General features: G+C 44.5%; 2 protein-coding genes across 4 annotated transcripts in view; one reads left to right on the top strand and one right to left on the bottom strand.

Moving 5' to 3' along the window:
- LOC121712320 (disks large-associated protein 2-like) overlaps positions 1 to 10,193 on the top strand; it is a 95,155-nt gene extending 84,962 nt beyond the window's left edge. The window contains exons 9-12 of one of the 2 annotated variants that reach the window (XM_042096487.1): positions 1,208 to 1,614; positions 5,208 to 5,299; positions 5,859 to 6,011; positions 8,279 to 10,193. In XM_042096487.1, coding sequence (XP_041952421.1) covers positions 1,208 to 1,614; positions 5,208 to 5,299; positions 5,859 to 6,011; positions 8,279 to 8,494 — 868 coding nt within the window. In that variant the 3' untranslated portion in view covers positions 8,495 to 10,193. Of the gene's footprint in view, positions 1 to 1,207; positions 1,675 to 5,207; positions 5,300 to 5,858; positions 6,012 to 8,278 lie in introns of both variants that reach the window. The other variant, XM_042096485.1, reaches the window with a different exon arrangement.
- Positions 1 to 27,212, bottom strand: LOC121712322 (C-C chemokine receptor type 6-like). 2 transcript variants are annotated; one of them, XR_006032587.1, is made up of 3 exons: positions 27,044 to 27,212; positions 14,987 to 17,323; positions 1 to 12 (listed from the first exon to the last, which is right to left on the bottom strand). XR_006032587.1 is itself a non-coding variant. In XM_042096494.1 (2 exons), the coding sequence occupies exon 2, from the start codon at positions 17,307 to 17,309 to the stop codon at positions 16,143 to 16,145; it is 1,167 nt and encodes a 388-aa protein (XP_041952428.1). In that variant the 5' UTR covers positions 17,310 to 17,323; positions 27,044 to 27,212; the 3' UTR covers positions 14,514 to 16,142. The 2 variants fall into 2 exon arrangements, 1 of the variants encoding a protein (XP_041952428.1); XM_042096494.1 differs by lacking the exon at positions 1 to 12 and having other exon boundaries at positions 14,514 to 17,323.

Raw genomic sequence — 27,212 nt, 5'->3', positions numbered from 1 at the left:
ATCAGAGTACATCTCCGATACATCAGAGTACATCACCGATACATTAGTGTACATCACCGATACATTAGAGTACATCCAGAAGGTGAATTTCAAACAGCAGGGTCTCTACTACCTTTATATTCAACATACTGTATGTTACATCAGATGACCTCACTCTACATGTCACCACATTGCATCTCGTCTCCTCATAGAGGAAGCTAAACTGTCTACCTGTGTATCCTACAGTATATCATGTTCTCTGTGCGTGTGTGTTGTCTACCTGTGTGTTCTATATCATGTTCTCTGTGCGTGTGTGTTGTCTACCTGTGTGTCCTATATCATGTTATCTCTGTGTGTGTATGTGTGTGTGTGTGTGTGTATTTGTGTGTGTGTGTGTGTTGTCTACCTGTGTGTCCTATATCATGTTCTCTGTGTGTGTGTGTGTGTGTGTGTGTGTGTGTGTGTGTGTGTGTGTGTGTGTGTGTGTGTTGTCTACCTGTGTGTTCTATATCATGTTCTCTGTGCGTGTGTGTTGTCTACCTGTGTGTTCTATATCATGTTCTCTGTGCGTGTGTGTTGTCTACCTGTGTGTCCTATATCATGTTCTGTGTGTGTGTGTGTGTTGTTGTCTACCTGTGTGTCCTATATCATGTTCTCTGTGTGTGTGTGTGTGTTGTCTACCTGTGTGTCCTATATCATGTTCTCTGTGCGTGTGTATTGTCTACCTGTGTGTCCTATATCATGTTCTCTGTGTGTGTGTGTGTGTTGTTGTCTACCTGTGTGTCCTATATCATGTTCTCTGTGTGTGTGTGTGTGTTGTTGTCTACCTGTGTGTTCTATATCATGTTCTCTGTGTGTGTGTGCGTGTTGTTGTCTACCTGTGTGTCCTATATCATGTTCTCTGTGTGTGTGTGTGTGTGTTGTCTACCTGTGTGTTCTATATCATGTTCTCTGTGTGTGCGTGTGTGTTGTTGTCTACCTGTGTGTTCTATATCATGTTCTCTGTGCGTGTGTATTGTCTACCTGTGTGTCCTATATCATGTTCTGTGTGTGTGTGTGTGTGTATTGTCTACCTGTGTGTCCTATATCATGTTCTCTGTGTGTGTGTGTGTGTGTGTTGTCTACCTGTGTGTCCTATATCATGTTCTCTGTGTGTGTGTGTGTATTGTCTACCTGTGTGTCCTATATCATGTTCTGTGTGTGTGTGTGTGTGTGTGCGTCCTCTCAGACAGGGGCGGTTCAAGCGCTCCAACAGCGTGACGACGGCGGTGCAGGCTGACCTGGAGCTGGAGGGGTTTCCCTCCATGGAGGACAAGGGCCTGCAGTTCGGCGGCTTCCACTCCGAGCCCACCACGCCCACGCAGTACGGCGCGCTACGCACCGTCCGCACCCAGGGCCTCTTCAGCTACCGCGAGGACTACCGGCCGCCCAGCCCGCAGACGCCCGCCTGGATGGCCGAGGGTCCCCCCGGAGCGGAGGGGGGGGTGGCCGGGGCGGAGGGGGGCCCTCGGGCATCGCCGCTGCGGAGGGACGGCAACTGGTTCATGCAGCTGCTGGACGAGGAGAGCCGGCGGCTAGAGGACTGGTGCCGGGACATGGAACAGGAGGCCGAGCAGCAGCAGCTGACCGAGGACAGTGAGTGTCCTGCAGCTGACAACACAGACAGCCCAGGAGGCTCCCTGGGCCCCCAACCAGGCATGGAGCACCAATACTCTCTCAGTGCACACACACACACACATCCCTCCACACCACACGCACATACACACACACACCCCCTCCCCCCTACCACACACATACACACACATCCCTCCCCACCACACACACACATACAAACCCTCCACCCCACCACACACATATATTGTACACACACACACATCCCTCCCCACCACACACACACACATACAAACCCTCCACCCCACCACACACATATACTGTACACACACACACACACACACACACACAGACCCCACCCCCTCCCCTCCCCCTGCCTGGGGTCTCACAGGGTCAGGGCCTACTGTGTTGTGAGAGCACTAGTCTGGGAACAACTGATTAAAGTTGTGGGATGAATTTGCGCTGAAATCCACCACAAACACACACAGCTGTTTCGCTCTATCAGATTTGCACACAATTCAACCAGAGCACCAGTCAGCATTGCGCTTTTCTGTTAAAATCAACAACACTGAAAAGCTGTGGAAGGATTATGGAAATGTGTAACAAGTGGCCCTGAACATGCAAATCCCATTTCCCTGATTGTGCCCAAGTGTCATGAGTTGTCTGGACCTGGGATCACATTTCCTGGAGTCTCACCGAGCCAGTCGTGACTTCAACTTGAATATTTCAGCACTGGAAATCCCCTGCAAACAAATTTTAAACTGGATTTTCCTGTAAATCAGCATGCCCTGACAACATGGCCTGACAAAAGCCACATTCAGGGCTGCTGTTTAGGTATGAAACAATATCAAATAACATAGCCTCGATACATCTTGGGCGTATAGGTGAACACAAAATATATGAGGGCTTATTTTATAGCCTTATGCTCTTTCATTAAACAGGCACTCCTCCGAAATTTGGTGCAAAGCTAGTGTAAATCGTATAAATAGGCTGGCAGTTGAATTAACGGCAGTGGACAAAATCGGGACACAATGTAAGCTACAACTAACACTCACATTCCTTCCCTTTAGTTTCAACGAGTTTGAAGTAATGTGAATACATTGCCACCAGCCCCTGTCACGTACCGTGGAGCTACAGTATGATTGCACTTCATGCTACCAGCCTCTGTCACGTAGGCTGCCGTGTGGCACTCATGCCTATTGCGCAAGCACTCAGCTGAGAAAGCAGCGTCGCTGTCAAATCTGTCCCTGCCTGGGAAAAGTAACGCTGCGCCGATATGAAAAAGGAACTACGTTACGTTACCAAATTTTCAGTAGTAGCGCGTTACACTACTTTTTACTCTAAAAAGTAGTTACGTTACTGTAACTCGTTACTTTGTTACTTTGTAACGCGTTACACAACAACACTGGTTTTCAGTGGTATGATCTTTTCGTAAATTATGTTTCATTAAAAATGTCCATCGTTCTGGCTGTTCCCCTTTGGTAGTCAGTCAACAATCAAAGTTCTCCTGCATGAACTATAGCTTCCATGTGGTAGTTCCTTGTGGAAGTTTTGGTCTGACTCCTCAATGTTTGCGGAAGAGGACTGGCTCATGGTGACACATTTTGCCTTATTGTTAAATTAACTTTAGTTTGACTTAAGACTTTGCCCAACCAACAAATAAGCGATGACATGTTATGAAAAGTTTTCTCTTCATTTTTGTGGTGTGTTCCAGCCCTGAATGTCTTATGGGAACGACACATGAGATCTACAGACCAGTGTGTGTTCTCTTGGTCATCCCCAGTGTGTGTTCCCTTGGTCATCCCCAGTGGTGTGCTGTGATGATTGCCAGGCCCTGTCAGACCCCCTTACTGGTCACCTCAGTCGCCACCTTCCCCCTCCCTACACTGCCCTCTCACCTGACTCAACTCCACTGCACACCTTTAACTCAGTTCACCTGATCCCTAGATTCAGCTGACATCCTTACCTCACTCAACCTTTGACCTCTCACCAAAGGCTCACCTCTCTGGGTTACTCATCTGAGCCCTCAATGTACCTGAACCTCAGCTGCAGCCAACCTTTGAACTTTCCACTCAGCTGAGCTCTCAACTCACCTGTCACCTTCAGCCCACCCAAAAGTAAACACAACCTCACCGTCATCTGAGTGCTCTAAACCCACTTCACACCCTCGACTCACCTGACCTTTGACCTTTCTACTTTCCTTCCCTCTTACCTATCCACTAGGCCCCATGTCCAGAGCTAACCACACTGCTGTCTCGGCACACTGACCTGTGCTTAACTCACCTGAGCATCTCCTTTATCCAAATCCCCCTCTCTGCTCTCTGAATGATGAGGCCCACCACCACATATAGTCACACTACTCCCCTCACCGCTCTCACCTGAAGCTCACCTGAGACTTGCACATGCACATGCACACCTGTTGGGCCCTCTGCACCAGTCATCTCTGCTTCATAGCACCTGCCTACTTTCAGCTCGCATACAAGTACAGAGGCAGTGAATACTATAGACCCTTTCAACAATAAAAACAAAAACAATGCTTGAACGTTCTATTTGGGCCCCAATCTACTTCCTCTGCATTAAGATAACATATGGAATGTTAAAAAGGAAGTCTTGTGGGGCCAACTATGATGCTGATAATGGAACTCTCTTGAAAGGGTCCATACACATGAACATGAAAGCTAAAATAAAACTGCTTCCTTTGTGACTTGGCGCTCATCTCCGTCGTTCCATCTCATTTGTCTAATCTGTTCCAATTTTCAGCTGAGAAAGGGAAGTCCATTTGCGTGTCCCATGAATGTCATCTCTCTTCCTCATCTCACACATGAAGCACCCCTCCCTTCATCTCAGTGGTTGTCTGCTCGTCAGGGCTGTGCAGGGCTTCAGAAGCTACGCTTTCATTCAAATTCCATAACAGACTTCACAACTACAATGACAAAAATAATCATGAAGTGGATTTGTCCTTCAGATTAGACAGATTACATTATGGATAGGCAGTAAAGGTTTCTTTTGTGCTTGGTGGTTGATAAGCGCATAATAAAGTCACCTTACGCCTTCTTAAAATATTCTTTGTTATACTTAGAAATCTTATTTAAAAATATAAATATTATCCTATTTGGTTGGAACCTGAGTTGAAGACTATATTGACAGATTATAGCACTATAGCACATCCACCATCCATCCCCAGTCTAGCCTATCCCCACACCTGTGCGTTCTGCATCAATGTGGTAGTCATAACACACTCATCATAACACACTCCTGGAGCAGTGCAGTGGGAAGATGAAAGTAAAAATAGCTGAAATGACTATAAAGGATTGAACTGCTGGTGTCAGCCCTATGTTCCCACAGCCCTCCCACATTTCTAAGGTTAGAGTTAGGGTTGGAGTTGGGGTTAGGCCTGAGGTGTGGGTGGGTGTGGGGTTAGGCCTGAGGGGTGGGTGGGTTAGGGAACATAGGGCTGTGGGAACATAGGCATGCTCCCGAACTGCTAGTCATTAGAGTTAGCTCCTGATGCTAACTCATTTTCCTGATAGATATTTGTAGAAGTACTGAGGATATGTTGTGTGTGTGTGTGTGTGTGTGTGTGTGTATCTGTGTGTTTGTGTGTGTGTGTTTTTCAGTCCTAGGTAAAATCAGGAGTGCGGTGGGCAGCGCTCAGCTCCTTATGTCTCAGAAGTTCCAGCAGTTCTATTGGCTCTGTCAGCAGAACCTGGTGAGTGACTCATCTCCACTGCAGTCTGCATAGTGGTGCTAGTGCATAGTAGTGCTAGTGTAACCTGCCTTCTGTAGACTAGCAAACTCGTAATCTCTGATATGAGAGACAGGCGTGCTAGGAGACTGTTAGCATTCACAGCCTGCGTTCTGTTAACAAGCATAGTCCCTCAATGTACTCAAACTTATGATACAGCACATGTTCAGCAGGTATATCATGATCATAACTGGTTTTGTATTAAAGGTACAGTCAGCGATTGTGCAGGAAATCGTATTTGTTTGTGTTTATGTTTATATTAACACGCCAGAGACGTAGCTCACCCCTACCTTCAATATTCCTAAAGAAACTCCTCGCAGAGTTTCACTTTGGTTTGGCCCACAGGCTGCCCCCACTTTGTTTGTTTCCAATTCTCGGAGCCTGGGCTGCCTACAGAGACAGAGGCAGCTAGCGTATCGTGATGAGACGATTACGCATACGATCGCTGACTGCACCTTTAAGTACTCTCTGTCAGTAAATCTGAGTGCGGTGCTTGATTATGGTGCAATGTCGCCCCCTTCAGGACCCCAGTGCCATGCCCAGGCCAACATCGCAGGACCTGGCGGGCTTCTGGGACCTGCTGCAACTGTCCATCGACGACGTGTCCACCAAGTTCCAGGAGCTGCAGCAGATAAGGGGCAATGAGTGGAAGCCTTTAGAGAGCCCAGAGAAGAAGGTGTGTAGCACACACAAACACACACACACAGACACACACACACACACACACACACACACACACACACACACACACAGACACACTCACACACAGACACACTCACAGACACACACACACACACATACACACGCATACTGTACATACACCTACACACTCATACACACACACACACACACACACGCACACCACACGCATACATTCACCTACACACTCACACACATACACATACACACACACACACCACATGCATACATACACCTACACACTCACACACTCTCACACACACACACCACATGCATACATACACCTACACACTCACACACTCATACACACACACACACCACACGCATACATACGCCTACACACTCACACACATACACACACACATACATACAAATATATACACCTACACACACACATACACACATACACACACACACACACGGATACATACACGAAAACATCCACCTACACCCGCAAACACCTACACACTTGGCATACAAACACCACCAATTGCATACACATACTCACACACAACAGAGGGGTCGGATCATTGCATGACTGGCCAGAACATAACTGCATATCTGAGGAAGAACATAGCTGCATAGCTGAGGAAGAACATAGCTGAGGAAGAACATAACATAGCTGCATAGCTGAGGTAGCCGTGGCCTACTGGTTAGCGCTTCAGACTTGTAACCGGAGGGTTGCCGGTTCGAACCCCGACCAGTAAGCACGGCTGAAGTGCCCACGGCAGTAAGCAGGGCTTGAGCAAGGCACCCAACCCCTCACTGCTCCCCAAGCGCCGCTGTTGTTGCAGGCAGCTCACTGCGCCGGGATTAGTGTGTGCTTCACCTCACTGTGTGTTCACTGTGTGCTGAGTGTGTTTCACTAATTCACGGATTGGAATAAATGCAGAGACCAAATTTCCGGGGATCAAACGGGATCAAAAGAGTATATATACTTACGTAGAACATAGCTGCATAGCTGAGGTAGCAGTGGCTGAGGAGTGTTCCCAGATTCGCAATTATTATGACCGCCGCGCAGCAGATATTTTTTCTTTTTTTTCTTTTTTTCTTTTTCGCATGGCCAATTTTCCGTCAAGGATTCCCGGGACACTGAAAGACCGGGGTACACGAAACTTGGTGGGCATGTAGCCCCACATGGATACCTGTACACCAACTGGCCTGTAGGTGGCAGGACACAGTTTTCTGTGAATATCTCGAGAACCGTAGGGTTTAGGAAGACCACCTTTTTTTGTATGTTGATCTTAAGGGGCCATGTGAACCCATTCCATAACCACTCATTTCATGTATAGCGCCACCTAGTTAAAAATTAAAAAGCAAAGGTGTTTTAATCACAATATCTCTGGCTGACATGGTCAAAACTGCACAAAATTGAAAGTGTAGGATCATTATGACACCCTCCGAATGCATGCCAAGTTTCGTGGACTTTCGTTCATGGGGGGCCATACAATACATTATTTTATGTGTACATTTAGTGACCGTACACCAACAGAGTTTTCTGTGAATATCTTGAGAACAGTAGGGCCTAGGATGACCAATTTTTGCGTATGTTTTCCTCTGGGGATCACGTTCACCCATTCCATATGCACGCATGTGCATAAACAGATACACACGCACACACATACATTCACAGTAATCATACGTATGACACATACTCACACAGTAGACATATGTACGCATGCATGCACATGCACACACACAGGCACATACACAGGCAAACACACAAGCACATGCACGCACACACACACACACCCACCCACATACACATAAACATAAACATGTACACGCACACATGCACACAATTCAAGAATTTCTCAGAATTATGAACAGGCAAGATGGGGGTGGGGTTGTATAAAATGTATTTTACATGTGAAATCTATGAACTAATCATGTTTTGGTACTTGTTGTCTAGCAGATACCAATGAGAATTGAGTGTGCATAATGCAATTCAGTGAGACAGTTAGAATCATATATGCCTTTCAGCGTGACTTATTTTTGTGGAAAAAATGTGTTGGACTGGGCGGCGGTCATATTTTGTACCGCTCTGCGGTACATCTAGTTATTCTTTGGACTTGTTTTGTTATGTAACTCGATTCCTGTGTCTGTGCTCGTTTTCATTCTTTCAGAAAGCTAAATAACGGCATAGAATGTTGATGTCATTAACACACCTCTCTTTCACCTCTTTTTCCCCTCCCTCTCTCTATACTTCCGTATACTTTACCATATCACATTATTTTTATGCAGGCAGGAAAATGGCCACCCCCTGTTCCACGGAGGCCCACTAGAGGCCGCGGGGCGATGATGCGGGACCGTTCCTTGGACCTCCAGGACCGGCAGCGTCAGGAAGCCCGGCGACGTCTCCTGGCGGCCAAACGGGCTGCATCCTTCCGACAGAGCTCTGTCACGGAGCGTGGCGACAGCATCGAGATCTACATCCCTGAAGCCCAGACCAGGCTCTGACACACACACACACACACACTCACACACACACACTCACACACAAACTCTCAAAGCAACACACTCACCAATCAACACTCACTTCCTGCAGCATGTGGAGAGATCAGCCAATGGTGTTTTTCTCCCCATGGCTTCACTAGTAATATTCTATTTAATATCTTACACCTCTTTGATATCAGTCATCAAACTCATCTAGTAATCTCTGACATTAGTAATCACATGACCCGTCACATCAACCGCACGACCTCTGACATCATCAGTCATCACATGACCTTTATCTTATTATGACATCAGTCAGCACGTGGCCAGTTATGTGTCACATGACCTCCAGCATCAGTCATGAAGTGAACTATAATTCATCGAATGGTATACAACCTCCCAAGACACAACCACACGTCATCATCCTACCACATGAGTGGCTTCATTCTTTTGATATCTCGCACACCAAATAGGTCATCCTTCAGCCTTTGTCCGTCCAGGATATGGACGCAAAGTGGTGCAAAACCACTCCTCAATACGTCGGAGTGAAGACTACTGAATCATAACCTACTGAATACACCTGAGTAAACCACCGATGGTTCTCTGTGTGGGCGCAACACAGTGAACGCTGCTGAATGAATGCACACTACCGAGTGAGCGCTAGGCAACCCGCAGAGTAAAAGTGATGAACTCTCAGACGTGAAACTCTGCTGTTTTAACACCACCGAGTGTGGAATTGTAAACACTACTGAGAGAAATCCTACTGACTGTAAATGGTGCTGCTTTTTACTCTCCCGTTAAGCCCCGCCCTACACAGGCACTTCAGCCAATCACAGATGTCCATGTAGATGGGCTCCTCCCTCTAACCAGGAGGCAGGCATTGGGATTGGATTACTTTAAGCAGGCTTCTTTAATAGGAGAACAGATGTGGGGATTGGTTGTTTTTTTTAGTATAGAATTATTTAAACCTGCATACAGAGACTGCCAACAATTCAGGAGTCTCACTTTAGTCCTTTGTTACATCATGGCATTATGACATCACCAAATGCATCAACGATCGACTGATATGGGTGATGTCACCAGTGTTACTATGGAGATCCCCTGCTGGTTAAGTGTTAAGCTACTGGAGTATTGTCTGTTGGATAAAGCATAAGCAAAGCTCATTGTTATAGAATATATTATAAGTTAATATTTTAGTCTGGTTTCAGTTTTGAGTCGGTTGAAAATGTCATCCCCAGACGTTCATTATAAGCTCCCGAGGAATCTTCCAGCTGCTCTTTTTATCTGTCTGTGTCTCATGAGTATAAACAATCCTATAAGTCCAAATGATGGAATACTTTACAAGGCAGCCTTAACTTTCCAAAGCAAAAAAAGTATATATATAAATAAATATATATATATTATATCTATATAACTTCATGAATGTATCTCCCTTATCCCTGCAAAAAAGAAAGAAAAGACCTCAGAGCCCCCTGTGTCAGACCCCCCCCCCCCCCCGTGTCATCTGAAACAGTTTAGTCCCCCCTCTGCCTTCTGTGTGCCCCCTCATGTAATCTGAAAGACCATTGTGTCCTCCATAGGAAGATCAGTGTGCCCCCCCCCCACACACACCCCCACCCACACACACCCCCACCTTCCCCATTGTGGGGTGCATCTGTTAAGGTTCCTTGTCCATCTTCCCTCTTCAAGATAGTGGGTGAATCCAGAGGAGTTGGGGTGACATGTAGTGAGTGTGTGTGTGTGGTGTTACCGTACCTCAGTCAGTGAAGCTTGAGCGCTGTGTATGAGTGTGTGTGGTGTCACCGTATCTCAGTCAGTGATGCTTGAACAGTGTGTGTGTGTGTGTGCGATATATATGAGACTTATGAGCATACGAGAAACATATAATTTTAGAAGCATATAAGTGATGGGGGTGTTTCTGCATAAGCGCCTATGTGAGTAACCATGTCATAGGTGAGTTACCACCATGTCATAGGTGGGTTACCATGTCATAGGTGGGTTACTGGGTTACCATGTCATAGGTGAGTTACCACCATGTCATAGGTGGGTTACCATGTCATAGGTGGGTTACCAGTGAGTCATGTGTTCTGTATTATGAGGGGAACAGACGACACAGCCTTCCAACCTTAGACAACTCAGCACTGAAGACATTGATGATAAATATTCACTCAGTAGTTGCTGTGAGCAGCCTGCAGGGGGTGCTGTTTGCTGCTGTTGTGGACTCTAAGCCCCATACAGCTGATCTGGCCTACCTGCACGCTGTGCGTCCGCATGGAAGTGGGGCCTCACCTAGATTAAAGTGACATGTTTACAACTTGAAGAGCCAGGGGGCATTCTGTTTCTGGGTTGACCTTAAGCAATAGTGTATCATATGATTAGATGGAACACAAGTTACCTCATGCATTGTATTGTTCGTGATCAGGACAGCTGGCCCTCAGAGTATCTGTGCAATCAATCTTTAGGGGGGAAAAGACACTTTCTCTTTCCTATGCATTACGAGGAGAGATTTACAGTTATGGATCAGTAACTGCCTACAAAGAGAGAGCGGTTGAAGTGTTGTAAGTGAGGTGTGTGTGTGTGTGTGTGTGTGAGAGAGAGAGATAGTGAGCAAGACAAAGAGATTCTGAGATTGAGTATCTGTTTTATGAAGATTCCTCCAGTTTGCTACTGAATACTGAGTGAACAGCAATTCTGGGGTTTTCAACCTTGGGGGGTCTGAGAGGCGGGGTGGTGTGTGTGTGTTTGGGGGGGGGCAGGGACATAATGTTATGATAGAAGTAGAAAGGGACAAAAGCATGATAAATGGCATTGAATTAGTGTTTTTTTTTATGGTTTTGGATTGATATTTATAAAAGTTCTTATTGTATTAATTATATTATTTCATCATGTCATTTCTGTTACTTGGAAACGTTTTCTTAGTGATACTTGTGTGTGTGTGTGTATGTGAGGGTGGGGGACAAGTTTAAACCACACAAAGATGTACAATTTGTCCTAAAAGGTTGAAAATCCCAGCTGGTGAGTGTGAGCAGCAGTGAAGGAGCATTCGAGAGGTGCGTGCGCTCTGTCTTCTGCAAACACAGAATGTCGTGACACACGTCAGTCATCTCATTGGGGTTTGCATACTCAGAGCAGAAATATGGTTGGTAAGAGCAACACACATAAAAGAAGAAACCAGGACGGGCATCTAGCAGTATGACTACACTGTAAGAATATTGTTTCAAAAGGACAATGACTGTGAATATGGGTGGGTACGTTCTCACCAAAGCCTCTACATAATATTCTCCATTAAGCAATCGGCATTGCAGTTACAGAGTAACCCCATCTGCCCTATGGCACAGTATCCATACCCGGCTATCGTGGGATTTCTTTTGATTATGTTACAGACTTACAAATTCAATTCTATCCTCCCACTGATAAAAGCAGTTCTATCTCCAAAATAGCTAACAAAACAATCCAGGTTTAAAGATGGATTATACATGAATTCTGAACTGTTACATTTCAGCAGAGGATTCACGGACTTTCTATGCCATTTGTGGCAGACAGAGATTACCAGGGAACCATAGTGACAGAATGCTCCTTTACTTTTCACACCAGAGGCTGTCACTGCCAACAGGGCTCATATGAAACAATGTCACTCCTGCATTAGTATTATTATTATTATTATTATTATTATTATTATTATTATTATTGGTGATGCTATTGTTATTGATGTTGCTCTTTTTCCCCTGCTCATGCACTGATCTTTTGAAGTATCCCATAACACTCCCCACGCCCCTTTTCACTTTATGGCCCAGGAGATGTAAAGATGAGAGATACCTGTTCCTTTACTCACGAGGGTACTAGGGCTATTTTCCACAGCATCTTTTTGTAAGGTCATTCTCTTTGAGGTGCCGAAGGGCCGAGGTGCATGCTGGCCTGTACTGGCAGAACAGGAGGACTTCAGCAGAATGGTGAATGGATACACGGACTGTTCCGGAACATTGGACTGGTGAAAGGATACATGGATTGTTCCGGAAGATTAGGGGAACACCTCAACAGCACACAGGGAAAGTGACCAATAAAAGAAATTCAGCGCGCATCAATACCATGGACGACGAAGAAGAGAGGGATGGAGAAAAGGAAGAGAGAGAGAAGGCCATTCTTTTGGTTGAGTTATGAATACATTCTAATAAAAGATAATTTTCATGTTTCATTTGCAGACTGACATTCTGTGTGCTTGTTTTCTTTGAGATGGAGGACAAGTAAATGAAATCATAAATATGAACTCAGAGGAAAACACCCACCCCACTACCATGACACAGTCCTTAACCCAGCAGAGAAGAGCCCTACAGTATAACAGCCTAAAGCATCCCAGACAGGGCATAGCCTCTAGTGCCACATAGCACTGCTGCACAAACCCACAGCATTCAACTGCCCTGACGCACAGCACAGCATTAAACTGCTGTACAAACCCACAGCATTAAACTGCCCTGATGCACAGCACAGCATTAAACTGCTACACAAACCCACAGCATTAAACTGCTGTACAAACCCACAGCATTAAACTGCTACACAAACTCACAGCATTAAACTGCTGCACAAACCCACAGCATTAAACTGCTGCACAAACTCACAGCATTACACTGCCCTGACGCCCAGCACAACATTAAACTGCCCTGATGCACAGCACAGCATTCAACTGCTGTACAAACCCACAGTATTAAACTGCTCTGATGCACAGCACAGCATTCAACTGCTGTACAAACCCACAGCATTAAACTGCCCTGACGCACAGCACAGCATTCAACTGCTGCACAAACCCACAGCATTAAACTGCCCTGATGCACAGCACAGCATTAAACTGCTGCACAAACCCACAGCATTAAACTGCTGTACAAACCCACAGCATTAAACTGCTACACAAACTCACAGCATTAAACTGCTGCACAAACCCACAGCATTAAACTGCTGCACAAACTCACAGCATTACACTGCCCTGACGCCCAGCACAGCATTAAACTGCCCTGATGCACAGCACAGCATTCAACTGCTGTACAAACCCACAGCATTAAACTGCTCTGATGCACAGCACAGCATTCAACTGCTGTACAAACCCACAGCATTAAACTGCCCTGACGCACAGCACAGCATTCAACTGCTGCACAAACCCACAGCATTAAACTGCTCTGATGCACATATGCACAGCATTAAACTGCCCTGATGCATTAAACTGCCCTGATGCACATATGCACAGCATTAAACTGCCCTGATGCACATACTGTATGCACAGCATTAAACTGCCCTGATGCACATACTGTATACACAGCATTAAACTGTCCTGATGCATTAAACTGCCCCGAGGCACCTATGCACATTTAACTGCCCTGACGCACCTACAGTATGCACAGCATTAAACTGCCCTGATGCACATATGCACAGCATTAAACTGCCCTGATGCATTAAACTGCCCTGATGCACATATGCACAGCATTAAACTGCCCTGATGCACATACAGTATGCACAGCATTAAACTGCCCTGATGCACATACTGTATACACAGCATTAAACTGGCGTAAGGCACATACGCAGCATTTAACTGGCGTAAGGCACATACTGTATGCACAGCATTTAACTGGCGTAAGGCACATACTGTATGCACAGCATTAAACTGCCAAAGCAGAACTACACCACAGGATTGTACAACCTCATAGAATGACACAATTTGAATTTCCCCACAGGGATCAAAAAAGTATCTATCTATCTATCTATCTATCTATCTATCTATCTATCTATCTATCTATCTAGCCCTGGAGCAAAGCAGAACCCTGTAGCCCAACACAAACTCATAGCATAAAACAACCCTAAGGCTTGCAGAACACAACCCCTAAAACACGAATACAGTGGAATATTGGAAAATTACTAGCTCAAGAGCAATTACAACTTACAACAATTACAATTACAACACAACCCTGAAACATATTAGAACACCACAGGGCTAAAGCAGAACCCAACCCCTGAACCCCCCCCCCCCCCCCCCCACACACACACACACACCGCAGGACCCTTAAGGAAAACACATTTTCATTTATTTGCACACATAGAGTCGACTTACATTTTTATAAGGTAATTTTGAGTATGTTTCCGTACGAGTACATTCACAGTAGGTGAGAGTAGGAAAAGTTCCAAATACCGTATCCAGTTTGAAACACATTTGAGGAAGATGAACTGGAAGAGTGACTACCACTGTGACTATAACACAGGAGGGGTATTCACGGGCCACTGCGGCACTACGGGGCACAGGAGGGGTATTCAAAGGGGCACTACGGGTTACAGGAGTGGTATTCAAAGGGGCACTACTGGTTACAGGGGTGGTATTCACAGGGCACTACTGGTTACAGGAGTGGTATTCACAGGGCACTACTGGTTACAGGGGTGGTATTCACGGGCACAGGAGGGGTATTCACGGGGCACTACGGGTTACAGGAGTGGTATTCAAAGGGGCACTACGGGTTACAGGAGTGGTATTCAAAGGGGCACTACGTTGTTGTGTTAAAAAAGGAGTGGTATTCAAACAAGATGCGCATACACAACATTTACAAGCAAATTATCAAAAATACAGTTAATACACAACAAGAAAACATCTCTACAATCTGTGCGACATAGTAAAAAAACTTTCAGATTATTTCTCATTTTAATTAAATCCTCTAGAGGCTGCAAGAGACAGGGGATGAGGCTAGATAACGGTATTTCCAGTTGAACATGTTGTGGTAACAAAAACTAAAAAAGTGAAAGGGTTGCACTAGGATTGGACATTTAAGTTAGAAAGCGTCACTTTATGGGGTTCACAAGCCAGACGTGCATATTTCACAGCATGAAAACAATTCAGTACCAGCATTAATTGCAGTTTTTTTTCCATCTCTAGTTGAACATTAACGTGATCATGAAAACTGGTGCTAGCCTAGCTGTTTCAACCAAAAATTAATATACTTAATTGGCTGCTGCCATCTTTTAAAATGGTGTCCCACATATGCTCACTTCCTGACACATTCTCACAAACAAGCCAATTAGTGCTTCATTACAGATGGTCGCAAATGATGTAGTCCGTTTGAATTGACTGATCCTCTCAGTGTGGAAGCTGCAAGCTCATGGTAACATCCACCAATCCACAGAGAACATACTCCTGTGTCTGTGGCACCTGATTGGCTGTTTCTGTGGGGCTGTGGCAGGTAGTGAGCACCTGTGGGACGCCATTTTTAAAGATGGTGGCGGCCATAGATAGATAGATTGATTCCGCATTGGGCTCCAACAACAATCAATGTAGGCCAAACATGTGTCTCTGATTGGAAATCAGACCGGTGTCTCTGATTGTAGGCAGTGTTGCCCATAGACAGTAAGGTTTTTGCCCCCAGCAATACGGCGGCCACGTTCACGATGCCACCTAAAAGAACTCGACGGACAATGCTAGCTTTCTATCTATGGTGGCGGCCAACTGGCTGAAGCTAACCCTCTAAAGGCTGACCCCTGACCCCTGACCCCTTGGTTTTAATCACACAGTAAAGTGTGTTAGTCAGTCCCAGTCCATGGGAGGTCAGATTCCAATGCCCAGCTGGATCAAGCCACATAGTAAATGTGGCATGTTTAGCATTTTATCTGAACTAAAGTAAAAAAGAAGTCCTGGGGGGATCCATTGGGATCACATGGTGAAGGACGTGGCGTGGTCCGTGTTGGATCCGTCGAGTGACTTGCGCATGGACAGACAAACCTCCGAGGTGATGCGGGAAGAGGGGCGTCGGGCACGCATGTAGTCTTTCCCCACGCACCACAGGTCCCGTAGAACCTTCTGGAAGTGGTTGCGGAAGCGCACGCCGACGAAGGCGTACAGGAAGGGGTTGAGGGAGCAGTGCAGGTAGGCTAGAGTCTCGGTGATGCTGAGTCCCACCATGAAGGAGATCTCGGCAGGGCACTCCCTCTCCTCACCCAGAGTGATGGTGTACGCCAGGCGGGTGAGGTTGTAGGGCAGGTGGCAGAGAACAAACACCAGCACCACCGTCAGCACCACCCGCACCGCCTTGTGCCTCTGGAAGTTGCGCGCCTTGAGCAGTGTGAGGATGATGCAGGTGTAGCAGAAGGTCATCACCATCAGGGGCAGCAGGAACCCGATCCCCATCTGCAGGCTTGGGATCAGGACCTTCATGAGGTCTGCCGTCTCAGTGCTGTTAAAGTAAAGCCTACACTCCACCAATTCTTCATCTGTGGAATTTTCAGGTGTTACACCAAGCATGACTGTTAAATCTCGGGGCTGATAGGTTGTTGAGTACAGGAACGTGGGCAGGGACAGCAGAAGTGCCATCACCCAGACAGTAAAGCAGATGGCGTGGCTGTAGACGAGGGTGCGGGAGCGGAGGTATCGGGAGCTGCTAGCTCGGACGATAGCGAGGTAGCGGTCGCCGCTGATGCAGGCTAGCAGAAGCACACCACTATACAGGTTGAGACTGTAGGCGCCACTCAGGACCTTGCAGGCCCCATCCCCCATCACCCAGCCATGCTGCTCGTTGTAGATGATGAAGGGCAACACCACAACGAAGAAAACATCGGCCACCGCCACATTGAGGAGGTACACATCCGTCATGGACTTGGTCTTCTTGTAGAAGGCATACGTGACGATGACCAGTAGGTTGCCCAGCAACCCCAGCACAACGATGATGGAATGGACGTACAGACTGAGGTGATAGTACACATTGTCGAAGACCTGTGTGTAACACAGTCCATCATCTCCGTATCCATAATAGTCGTCATAATTCATTTCTGATAAGCTGTTGTCGGGATATTTCATGTTATAATCTTCAGTAGCATTGGCCATTTTCTGCAGTCACCCTACAAAGGAAATAAGATGTGACTTTGGCAATCAAGGACATATCTGCAAAATGGGTGCCCTTAAACATATTTAATTTTTTCCCAAACAAATCATATTTGGGATCATATTTTTATATTTTATATCTTATATATCAATCATTTTATATAAGGATAACTTTCATCATGTCAAAAAATACTACAATGTGAGCTGATGAGCTCATAACATGGCCTGAAATGCCCAACAGAGTTCAATTAGGACATTGTCTTAATTTGCAAATACCAAGATGTCATGAAAAGGATTTGGTTACTGTTATAACAGTAGTTGAGGTCACTATAAACCATTTTGGATTTAAAATGTGTCTACTACCTTTCAGGCTGAGAAATAAGGTCCTAAGAGATTTAGATAGATAGACAGATAGATACTTTATTGATACCCAGGGGAAATTCAAGGTCTCAGTAGCGTACAGACATCACACACACATTCACTAACAGCAGAAAAAAGTAATTAAAAGTATATAATATAAAAAACACAACTAAGCAATAAGGACGAGAACTAGACGAGGACTAGAATTTGATCTAGAACCATAAAAATATATACAGTAGTAGGAGTTTTTGTTAGAATAGTATATTTTTATTGAAATATGAGCAGTAGAGTTAGATGTCAGTGATAGGATGGAAACTGTCAATGTGTATATATGAACTGGAACTTCAGGTGAAAGGTGTTGCATATACTGAACAAACACCTTTGTTTTCCCTCCAGTTTCTCATGAATGGAAATATACAGTACACACAGAAGATTCTACACAAACAGTGTTAGTGAGCACTTCACCAAGATAATCCCTTAACCCGATACGTGTGACATATTGGTCGCCAAGGTCACCAGAGTACCAGGCCTGGAATTTCATAATTTTAGGGGCAAGGCCAGTTGGCCTTTCGTTGGGCATATTTGGCGGGGGGCCCAAAGGCCACATGTGAGGGCCCCAAGGCCAAAGTTAGCAATAGCCTACAGTAGGCTACATAAAAATGATCAAAGTTGAATTTAGCCTATTAGTCTGAGCGAATTAGGGTTGAAAGTGGCAGTAAATAGTGCGAAAACATATTTAGTATTATTTTAACCGTTATTTTATGTAGATTAAGAATTTCAGGTGCCTCCAACACCAATCCTTACCAGAAAACAAATTACAGGGGTTTCCTTTGTACCAAAAAACAATGGATATTGGGCCAGCATTATATGTTAAAACATCATAATATTAGGCAATATTTACCCAGCTAGTTAAAGGATCTTTATCAAACTTGGTATACTTACTCATTATAAGGGCTTGATGAACTGATTAGGTGTCAAAGGTCAAGGTCACATGAGGTCAAACTTGAAATATAGTGTTGCTGTGATATCTCCCAATCAGACTGAATGATCTTCATGAAACCAATACAGTTAATACATCCTACATGCACTGATTAGGTACTAAAGGTCATGGGGTCTAAGGTAAAGGTCAAATTCTTGCAAAGTTATGTGAGCCTATAGCAGGCAAAACAAATTACATATTACGTTGAAGGAGAAATTTTGGATTACTAACATTTTTATGAAATAGAAGTGATTATTAATAATTTTGTTAGAAGTGAATACTAATCTGCATTTATAATTTTGAAATGATTAACATTTCATTTTCTTAGATTCTTTGTATGCTTTCTATACATTCAATACTGTGCATTAATTTTGCTTTGTCTGTCATTTGCTCTCTCCATGTCATGATTTTCTAATAAAGGTCATGCGACCCCCTTTGTCACGAGTTAAGGGTATTCTGCCTGAGGCAGTAATATTAGGAATATCCCGACAGGAACTAGACTATGGCAAGAGAATGCTGAAGGATGTATATGTATTGTATTGACCAATTATCTACTTACTTGGAGTAGCCACATGACTTGCATATGGTGCATGGATCACATGCTATGTCCAAGAAGTGTATATGTATTGTTGTATTTCTGCATGTATGAGGATTTTTGAAGACCATTGTACTCATGTGATTTGTATTACCAATGTAATTAACATGTATAAGATGGGGCTTTGCCCTAGAGAACTTTGAGTAGTGTTACTGGAACATGCTGTTGCTAGTGACCTGCTCCCGGTATCGTGAATAAACCTGCAGTGGTTCCTCACACCGAGTGTTGCCTGGATATTTTTGACCACAACGTCATTAGTGATTTGTGTCATTAGTGATTAGTAGTAAATAGTAAAAAGAATATAAAAAGACGGGGGAAGTAGTCATGCAGGTCACCAAGGCCACAGAGGGGACGGGGGAAGTAGTCATGCAGGTCACCAAGGCCACAGTGGGGACGGGGGAAGTAGTCATGCAGGTCACCAAGGCCACAGTGGGGACGGGGGAAGTAGTCATGCAGGTCACCAAGGCCACAGTGGGGACGGGGGAAGTAGTCATGCAGGTCACCAAGGCCACAGTGGGGACGGGGGAAGTAGTCATGCAGGTCACCAAGGCCACAGTGGCCTGTGAACCTCCGCTTTTTTAAAGGGCATCATAAAGGGCAACGCAAGGGGCAACGACGGCCGCCGTGAAATTCCAGCCCTGCTGAGTACGAAACCCCCTTGAAAAAACAACAGATAGAGCTGCCAGGCAGCTTCAGTGCTACACCCCAAGACAGCTTCAGTGCTACACCCCAAGACAGCTTCAGTGCTACACCCCAATACAGCTTCAGTGCTACACCCCAATACAGCTTCAGTGCTACACCCCAAGACAGCTTCAGTGCTACACCCCAAGACAGCACTGTAGCTGCCTGGCTGCTCTAGCTGCTGTTGGCTGCAGTATCCTATGACGAAAGTGTGGGCTCAGTTAACTGCATTGCCACTCTTGCAAAGAGAGGAAATTTGCACAGAACCAGGTCAAAACCCAGGTCAACACACACCTCATGGAGAACCGCAGAGATCAAATCCAGAACACAAGGGGCCAGAAGCTTTGAACATCTAGGACAACAAGGCCCCATTCTCCGCTCCTTTCTAGGTCAACATGAGGTTTGCCCTCCTTTCTGCAGACAACACACACACACACCACAGGCCTGACACTAGTCTGAGCTGACACACTCATCACAGGCCTAACACACTAGTCTGAGATGACACTCTTGAGAGGCGTTATATCTGTGGGCATCACTAGTTTCATATACGGTAAATAACTACCTACTGTATACTGCCAACATCAGAGGTGTGTGTCTATGTGCAACACATGTGCATGCCCTGTCGGTGTGTGTGTGTGTGTGTGTGTGTGTGTGTGTGTGTGTAGCACATTTTCTATAACTGTCTGTGCTTCTGCTTTGCAAACAATAGAACTGTTTATCAATTAGCGTCCCGCTGTGAATAGAGCAGTGTATTTAAATGTCATTTCACTTCCGCATACACACACACACACCTACTTAAGCACACGCACAGTAAGAGAGAAGATTATGGACCAGAGATGTAGGTAGCGGGACGCTACGGCAAGGCGGGAAATGTGCGAGACCTCTCCGGTGAAGTGAAGTTGATAAACCAGTGTTCAATTTTGATCTATCTATCTATCTATTATTAATTAACCAATCACATGCAGCCAGTGCTATGTTTTAACCAATCACATGCAGCCAGTGCTATGTTTTATTAATTAACCAATCGCATGCAGCCAGTGCTATGTTTTAACCAATCACATGCAGCCAGTGCTATGTTTTATTAATTAACCAATCGCATGCAGCCAGTGCTATGTTTTAACCAATCACATGCAGCCAGTGCTATGTTTTAACTAGGGCTGTCAAAATAACTGATTAATTTCGATTAATTAATTTGAGAAAAAATAACTGATTAAAAGAAATAATGCAGATTAATCGATTCCGTATGACCTTTGACCCCGAGCCGTTGTAGTCAGCATACCTGTCAACACTCCCGTTTTTCCTGGGTTCTCCCGTATTTCAAGGTCATCTCCCAGCACCCTCCCGTTTTGTTATTTCTCCCGGTAAACTCCCGTAATTTGCATGGTCATCAAACTTCATTTTAAAATCATTGATCCATTCATTTTTTCTATTAGTCTGACATCTCCCAAGTTGCCAGATTGTGTATGAAATACACCCTACACAAACACGATCACTTAGTTTCAATTTCAACCATTTTGTCATAGGCTAAAAACTGGCAACCCAAAACCCAAATAAGGAAGCGGGTGCCGACTGCGCAGCCTGAGTCTCGTCGTAAGCAAGCGGGCTAGTTGAATGGCCTACTCCAGAACTAGCTGTTGTGAAATTGTTGGGAATTTAATTGAATAACACATCACATAAACTGTTTGAGTGTTGTTGATACACTGAACTTGTGCCCTCGCAACCAAATCTGACAGCAAGCAGCTTTGGAGTTTTGGAAGTAGGCTGCAGGCAGGCAGCTGGTGGATACATAACTGGCATGCGTAAGGTAATGGTAAGGTAAAAGCCACGACCGAAATGCAGTGTTGAAACACGTGTATGAACCCCCCCCCCCCCCCCAAAAAAAAGCTTTCCGTTTTTGGAAAGCTAAATGTTGACAGGTATGGTAGTCAGTAACCATTAGACTGTAAAAAGAAGGAGAGAGAAGAAAATGTGCTGCCTAGATCATTGATTGGAACATTTACTTTTAAAAAACGCCTGAAAAAAGTCCTCTGCAATGTCTGCAGCAAGGAATTTGCATATCACCGGAGTTCATCAACTCTAAAGTCGCACATCAATGCAAAGAAATAGTGTTGACATTGAGGGGAGTGTTAATTTATTTTCATTGTGTCCCCTAGGTTATATCTGTGGCCTGAAATACCTTGTATATGAAAAAAAAACTTCTTCCCGAAGCACTTTTGAATTTATTTCCTCAGCATATTAGGTCATATCATTGATTATTATGGCCATTATTAAATAATAATAAAAGAGTTTTTGTCACTAATGCTGATTATTCAATTATTCATTTGAATTTTGAATTTAAATATTTAAAATACTTTCACAGCAAATATTATATATGCAATTAATTTAGATTCATTAATCACAGAGTATGTAATAAAAAATTTTAATCGATTGACAGCCCTAGTTTTAACCAATCACATGCAGCCAGTGCTATGTTTTAACCAATCACATGCAGCGAAGCGGCGGTCATATAGGTTTAGTCAGATTTTTTTTTTTCTTTTCTTTTTCGCATGTCCAAATTTCCGTCAAGGATTCCCGGGACACTGAAAGACCGGGGTAGACGAAACTTGGTGGGCATGTAACCCCATATGGATAGCATAGAACCATCGTTTTTCGTTTTGATCTGTAGCCCCCCGCTGGACTGAACCCCCCGAAAGGAGGGTAGGGCAGACACAGTTTTCTGTGAATATCTCGAGAACCGTAGGGTGTAGGAAGACCACCTTTTTTTTGTATGTTGATCTTAAGGGGCCATGTCAACCCATTCCATAACCACTCATTTCATGTATAGCGCCACCTAGTTAAAAGCAAAAAATTAGGTGTTGTTATCACAATATCTCTGGCTGACATGGTCAAAACTGCACGAAATTGGAAGTGTAGGATCATTATGACACCCTCTGAATGCACGCCAAGTTTCGTGGAATTCCGTTCATGGGGGGCCACACAATAAATTAATTTATGTTACTATACACCAACTGGCCTGTAGGTGGCCGGAGACAGTTTTCTGTGAATATCTCGAGAACCGTAGGGCCTAGGAGGTCCACCTTTTTTTTGTATGTTGGTCTTAAGGGGGCATGTCAACCCATCCCATTACCACTTATTTCATGTATAGCGCCACCTAGTTAAAAATTAAAAAGCAAAAAATGTGGTGTTTTCATCACAATATCTCTGGCTGACATGGTCAAAACTGCACAAAATTGAAAGTGTAGGATCATTATGACACCCTCCGAGTGCATGCCAAGTTTTGTGAACTTTCGTTCATGGGGGGCCTTACAATAAAATAATTTATGTGTACATTTAGTGACCATACACCAACAAGGATTCCCGGGACACTGAAAGGCCGGGGTACACGAAACTTGGTGGGCATGTAACCCCACATGGATAGCATGGAACCATCGTTTTTCGTTTTTGATCTGTAGCCCCCCCCCGCTGTACTGGACCCCCCGAAAGGAGGGTAGGGCAGACACAGTTTTCTGTGAATATCTTGAGAACCGTAGGGCCTAGGATGACCAATTTTTTCCGTATGTTTGCCTCCAGGGGTCATGTTAACCCATTCCATGTGCACACATGTGCCTAAACAGATACACACGCACACACATACATTCACAGTAATCATACGTATGACACATACTCACACAGTAGACATATGCATGCATGCATGCACATGAACAAACACACATACGCAGGCAAACACACAAGCACGCACACACACACACACACACACACCCACACACATAAACATAAACGTGTACACGCACACATGCACACAATTCAAGAATTTCTCAGAATTATGAATAGGCAAGATGGGGGGTGGGGTTGTATAAAATGAATTTTACATGTGAAATCTATGAACTAATCATGTTTTGGTACTTGTTGTCTAGCAGATACCAATGAGAATTGAGTGTGCATAATGCAATTTAGTGAGACAGTTAGAATCATATAGGCCTTTCAGCGTGATTTATTTTTGTGGAAAAATGTGCTGGACTGGGCGGCGGTCATATTTTGTACCGCTCTGCATCTAGTACATCTAGTTTATTAACCAATCGCATGCAGCCAGTGCTATGTTTTAACCAATCACATGCAGCCAGTGCTATGTTTTAACCAATCACATGCAGCCAGTGATATGTTTTCTTAATTAACTTGGGCCTGACTCTGCCCACTTTGTGCCTCTGACTTTGCTCTGGCCACAGTGCGTATGCACCGTCGGCAAAATAGGCTGTCAAACTCACACCCTACATCTCCTATGAGGACCCCATGTGGCCTTGACCTTTGACCACACAACCTAGAGCTAAAGCAGCCAGGCAGCTACAGCGCTACACTCTGGGGGCATGAACATGGGGGCTCAGGAACATGCCCCCAGAGTGAAGCACTGTAGCTGCCTGGCTGCTTTAGCTCTAGGTTGTGTGGTCTGGCTGCAGGAACTCAAACTGTTATCGTTTTTTTTCTGTACCGACAGTACTCGTGACCTTGAGAAATAGAGATCTATGTGAAAAATGTAAACTTTAATGGATATCATGCAAACACTGTATGACATGTAGGATGCCATATTAACCTGACCTCCAACAAAATGGAGTACCAAACCAGTCCATCTAGACCATGAGCACCCGACATAATCAGCATGTAGGCCTTCTAGACCATAATCAGCATGTAGGCCTTCTAGACCATAATCAGCATGTAGGCCTAGACCATGAGCACCCTACATAATCAGCATGTAGGCCTTCTAGACCATGAGCACCCTACATAATCAGCATGTAGGCCTTCTAGACCATGAGCACCCTACATAATCAGCATGTAGGCCTTTGTAGTGATTAACTGTGCAGAGCCACAATGATTCCACTGACATCAATACTAGTCATTTCAGTCACATTCTGGAGGTGTAGTCATACATTCTGGTATGGAGGTGTAGTCATTTCGGTCATGTCAATAGCATGGTGCAGCCATTAATACTTTTTCCAATATTCATCAATCAGAGCATATTGGTGAGTACAGCCATTCCAGTGACATCATTAATAATCACTGCAGTGACATCCAGTTATCATGACCGCCGCGCAGTGAAGCGGAGGTCATATAGGTTTAGTCAGATTTTTTTTTTTTTCTTTTTCGCATGGCCAAATTTCCGTCAAGGATTCCCGGGACACTGAAAGACCGGGGTACACGGAACTTGGAACCATCGTTTTCCGTTATGATCTGTAGCCCCCCCGCTGGACTGAACCCCCCGAAAGGAGGGTAGGGCAGACACAGTTTTCTGTGAATATCTCGAGAACCGTAGGGTGTAGGAAGACCACCTTTTTTTTGTATGTTGATCTTAAGGGGCCATGTCAACCCATTCCATAACCACTCATTTCATGTATAGCGCCACCTAGTTAAAAGCAAAAAATTAGGTGTTGTTATCACAATATCTCTGGCTGACATGGTCAAAACTGCACGAAATTGAAAGTGTAGGATCATTATGACACTCTCTGAATGCATGCCAAGTTTCGTGGACTTTCGTTCATGGGGGGCCATACAATAAATTAATTTATGTGTACATTTAGTGACCGTACACCAACAGAGTTTTCTGTGAATATCTTGAGAACCGTGGGGACCAATTTTTTGCGTATGTTTGCCTCCAGGGGTCATGTTAACCGATTGCATATGCGTGTGCATAAACAGATATTCACACACACATACATTCACAGTAATCATACGTATGACACATACACACACAGTAGATATATGTACGCATGCATGCACATGCACACACACAGGCACACCCACAAGCACATGCACGCACGCACACACACACACACACACACACACACATAAACACGTACACGCACAAATGCACACAATTCAACAATTTCTCAGAATTATGAACAGGCAAGATGGGGGTGGAGTTGTATAAAATGTATTTTACATGTGAAATCTATGAACTAATCATGTTTTGGTACTTGTTGTTTAGCAGATACCAGTGAGAATTGAGTGTGCATAATGCAATTCCGTGAGACAGTTAGAATCATATATGCCTTTCACCTTTTGTTTTTAGCCAGTAGCCAGACCAGCAGATACCCTGACTTTGTTCCTGCTTAGCTTCAGTAATTCAGCAAAGTAGGAACTGAACACAATTTGACAAGTGTGCCTTATTTTTGTGGAAAAAATGTGCCGGATTGGCGGCGGTCATATTTTGTACCGCTCCGCGGTACATCTAGTTAAAGCAGTCATAGTACTGCTGTTTTTACAGTAGTTATTAATACAATTCATTCATAGACAATAGAGCTTTTCATCAACGTCATACAGTCAACAGAGGAGTACATTTAATGCCATATATCACTTATCATATCATACACACACACACACACACACACACACACACACACACAGATACTGATAAGACAAATTTCCTTCAGGAAAATTCAGGCAATTATCTCATACACAATAATTCCAAACTATTTCAAACACACATCAGTCATCATTCACACGGATGTGGGGCAGGCTTGATGGGTTTCCTGATTACTGCCGGAGGTCAGACAAGACAGTAGTGTTGTAGCATTTAGATTTACAAAGAAAGTATTCAATAACAAACCACAGTGCCAGAGATAATATGGAAACTTTTTCATAAAGGAATTCTATTGATTTTTTTTTTTAATTTAAAGCTTTGAGTCAAAGATGGAAATATGTATGCTGTATGGCTCTACACAAACTACATACACCTCACACGCACACACTACTCTTACATAAGTAAGGTATGAAACTCCCCAGCACATACAAAAGTAAACTTGAACAAACAACCCACATAAACTAGAAAAACAGAGGCAATGTCAATCAAGAGTAAAGAAACTGCAGCTTGGACATTAGAGTTGTAAGAGTACATTTATTAACCAGTCCAACTTGTGCTTGGACATTAAGAGTTGTAAGAGTGCTTTTATTAACCAGTCTAACTTGTGCTTCCTTTTAGCTCTGTGGCTCAACAACTTGCCTATCTGTCCTCTTCCAGAAACGTAACTATGTGAACCCTGCAATGTTCTGTGTTCTCATTAGTACCAGGGTTCTAAGTGATCTAAGAAGAGTTCTAAGAATGAATGACATTTTTGAGAGGTTTTGTTGACTCACCTGTGCACACGCACAATCCAACAGAGACTACAGAGAGACCTGCACTGCCGGATGATCACAGAGGGACTAGTGCGCAGAGAGAGAGTGATTGACGTTTGAAGAGGAAACAGTGATGCAACAAACACACTCAAAAACACACAAACAAACTCTCTCTCTCACACACAAACAC

This window comes from Alosa sapidissima, chromosome 6 (genome assembly GCF_018492685.1).
Source record: "Alosa sapidissima isolate fAloSap1 chromosome 6, fAloSap1.pri, whole genome shotgun sequence".
Classification (NCBI taxonomy): domain Eukaryota; kingdom Metazoa; phylum Chordata; class Actinopteri; order Clupeiformes; family Clupeidae; genus Alosa; species Alosa sapidissima.
This window is presented reverse-complemented; position numbering and strand designations above follow the sequence as displayed.

Bases quoted from the DNA above. Each gene is read 5' to 3' on its own strand.
- LOC121712322 (XM_042096494.1), bottom strand. From the start codon at position 17,309: ATGGCCAATGCTACTGAAGATTATAACATGAAATATCCCGACAACAGC.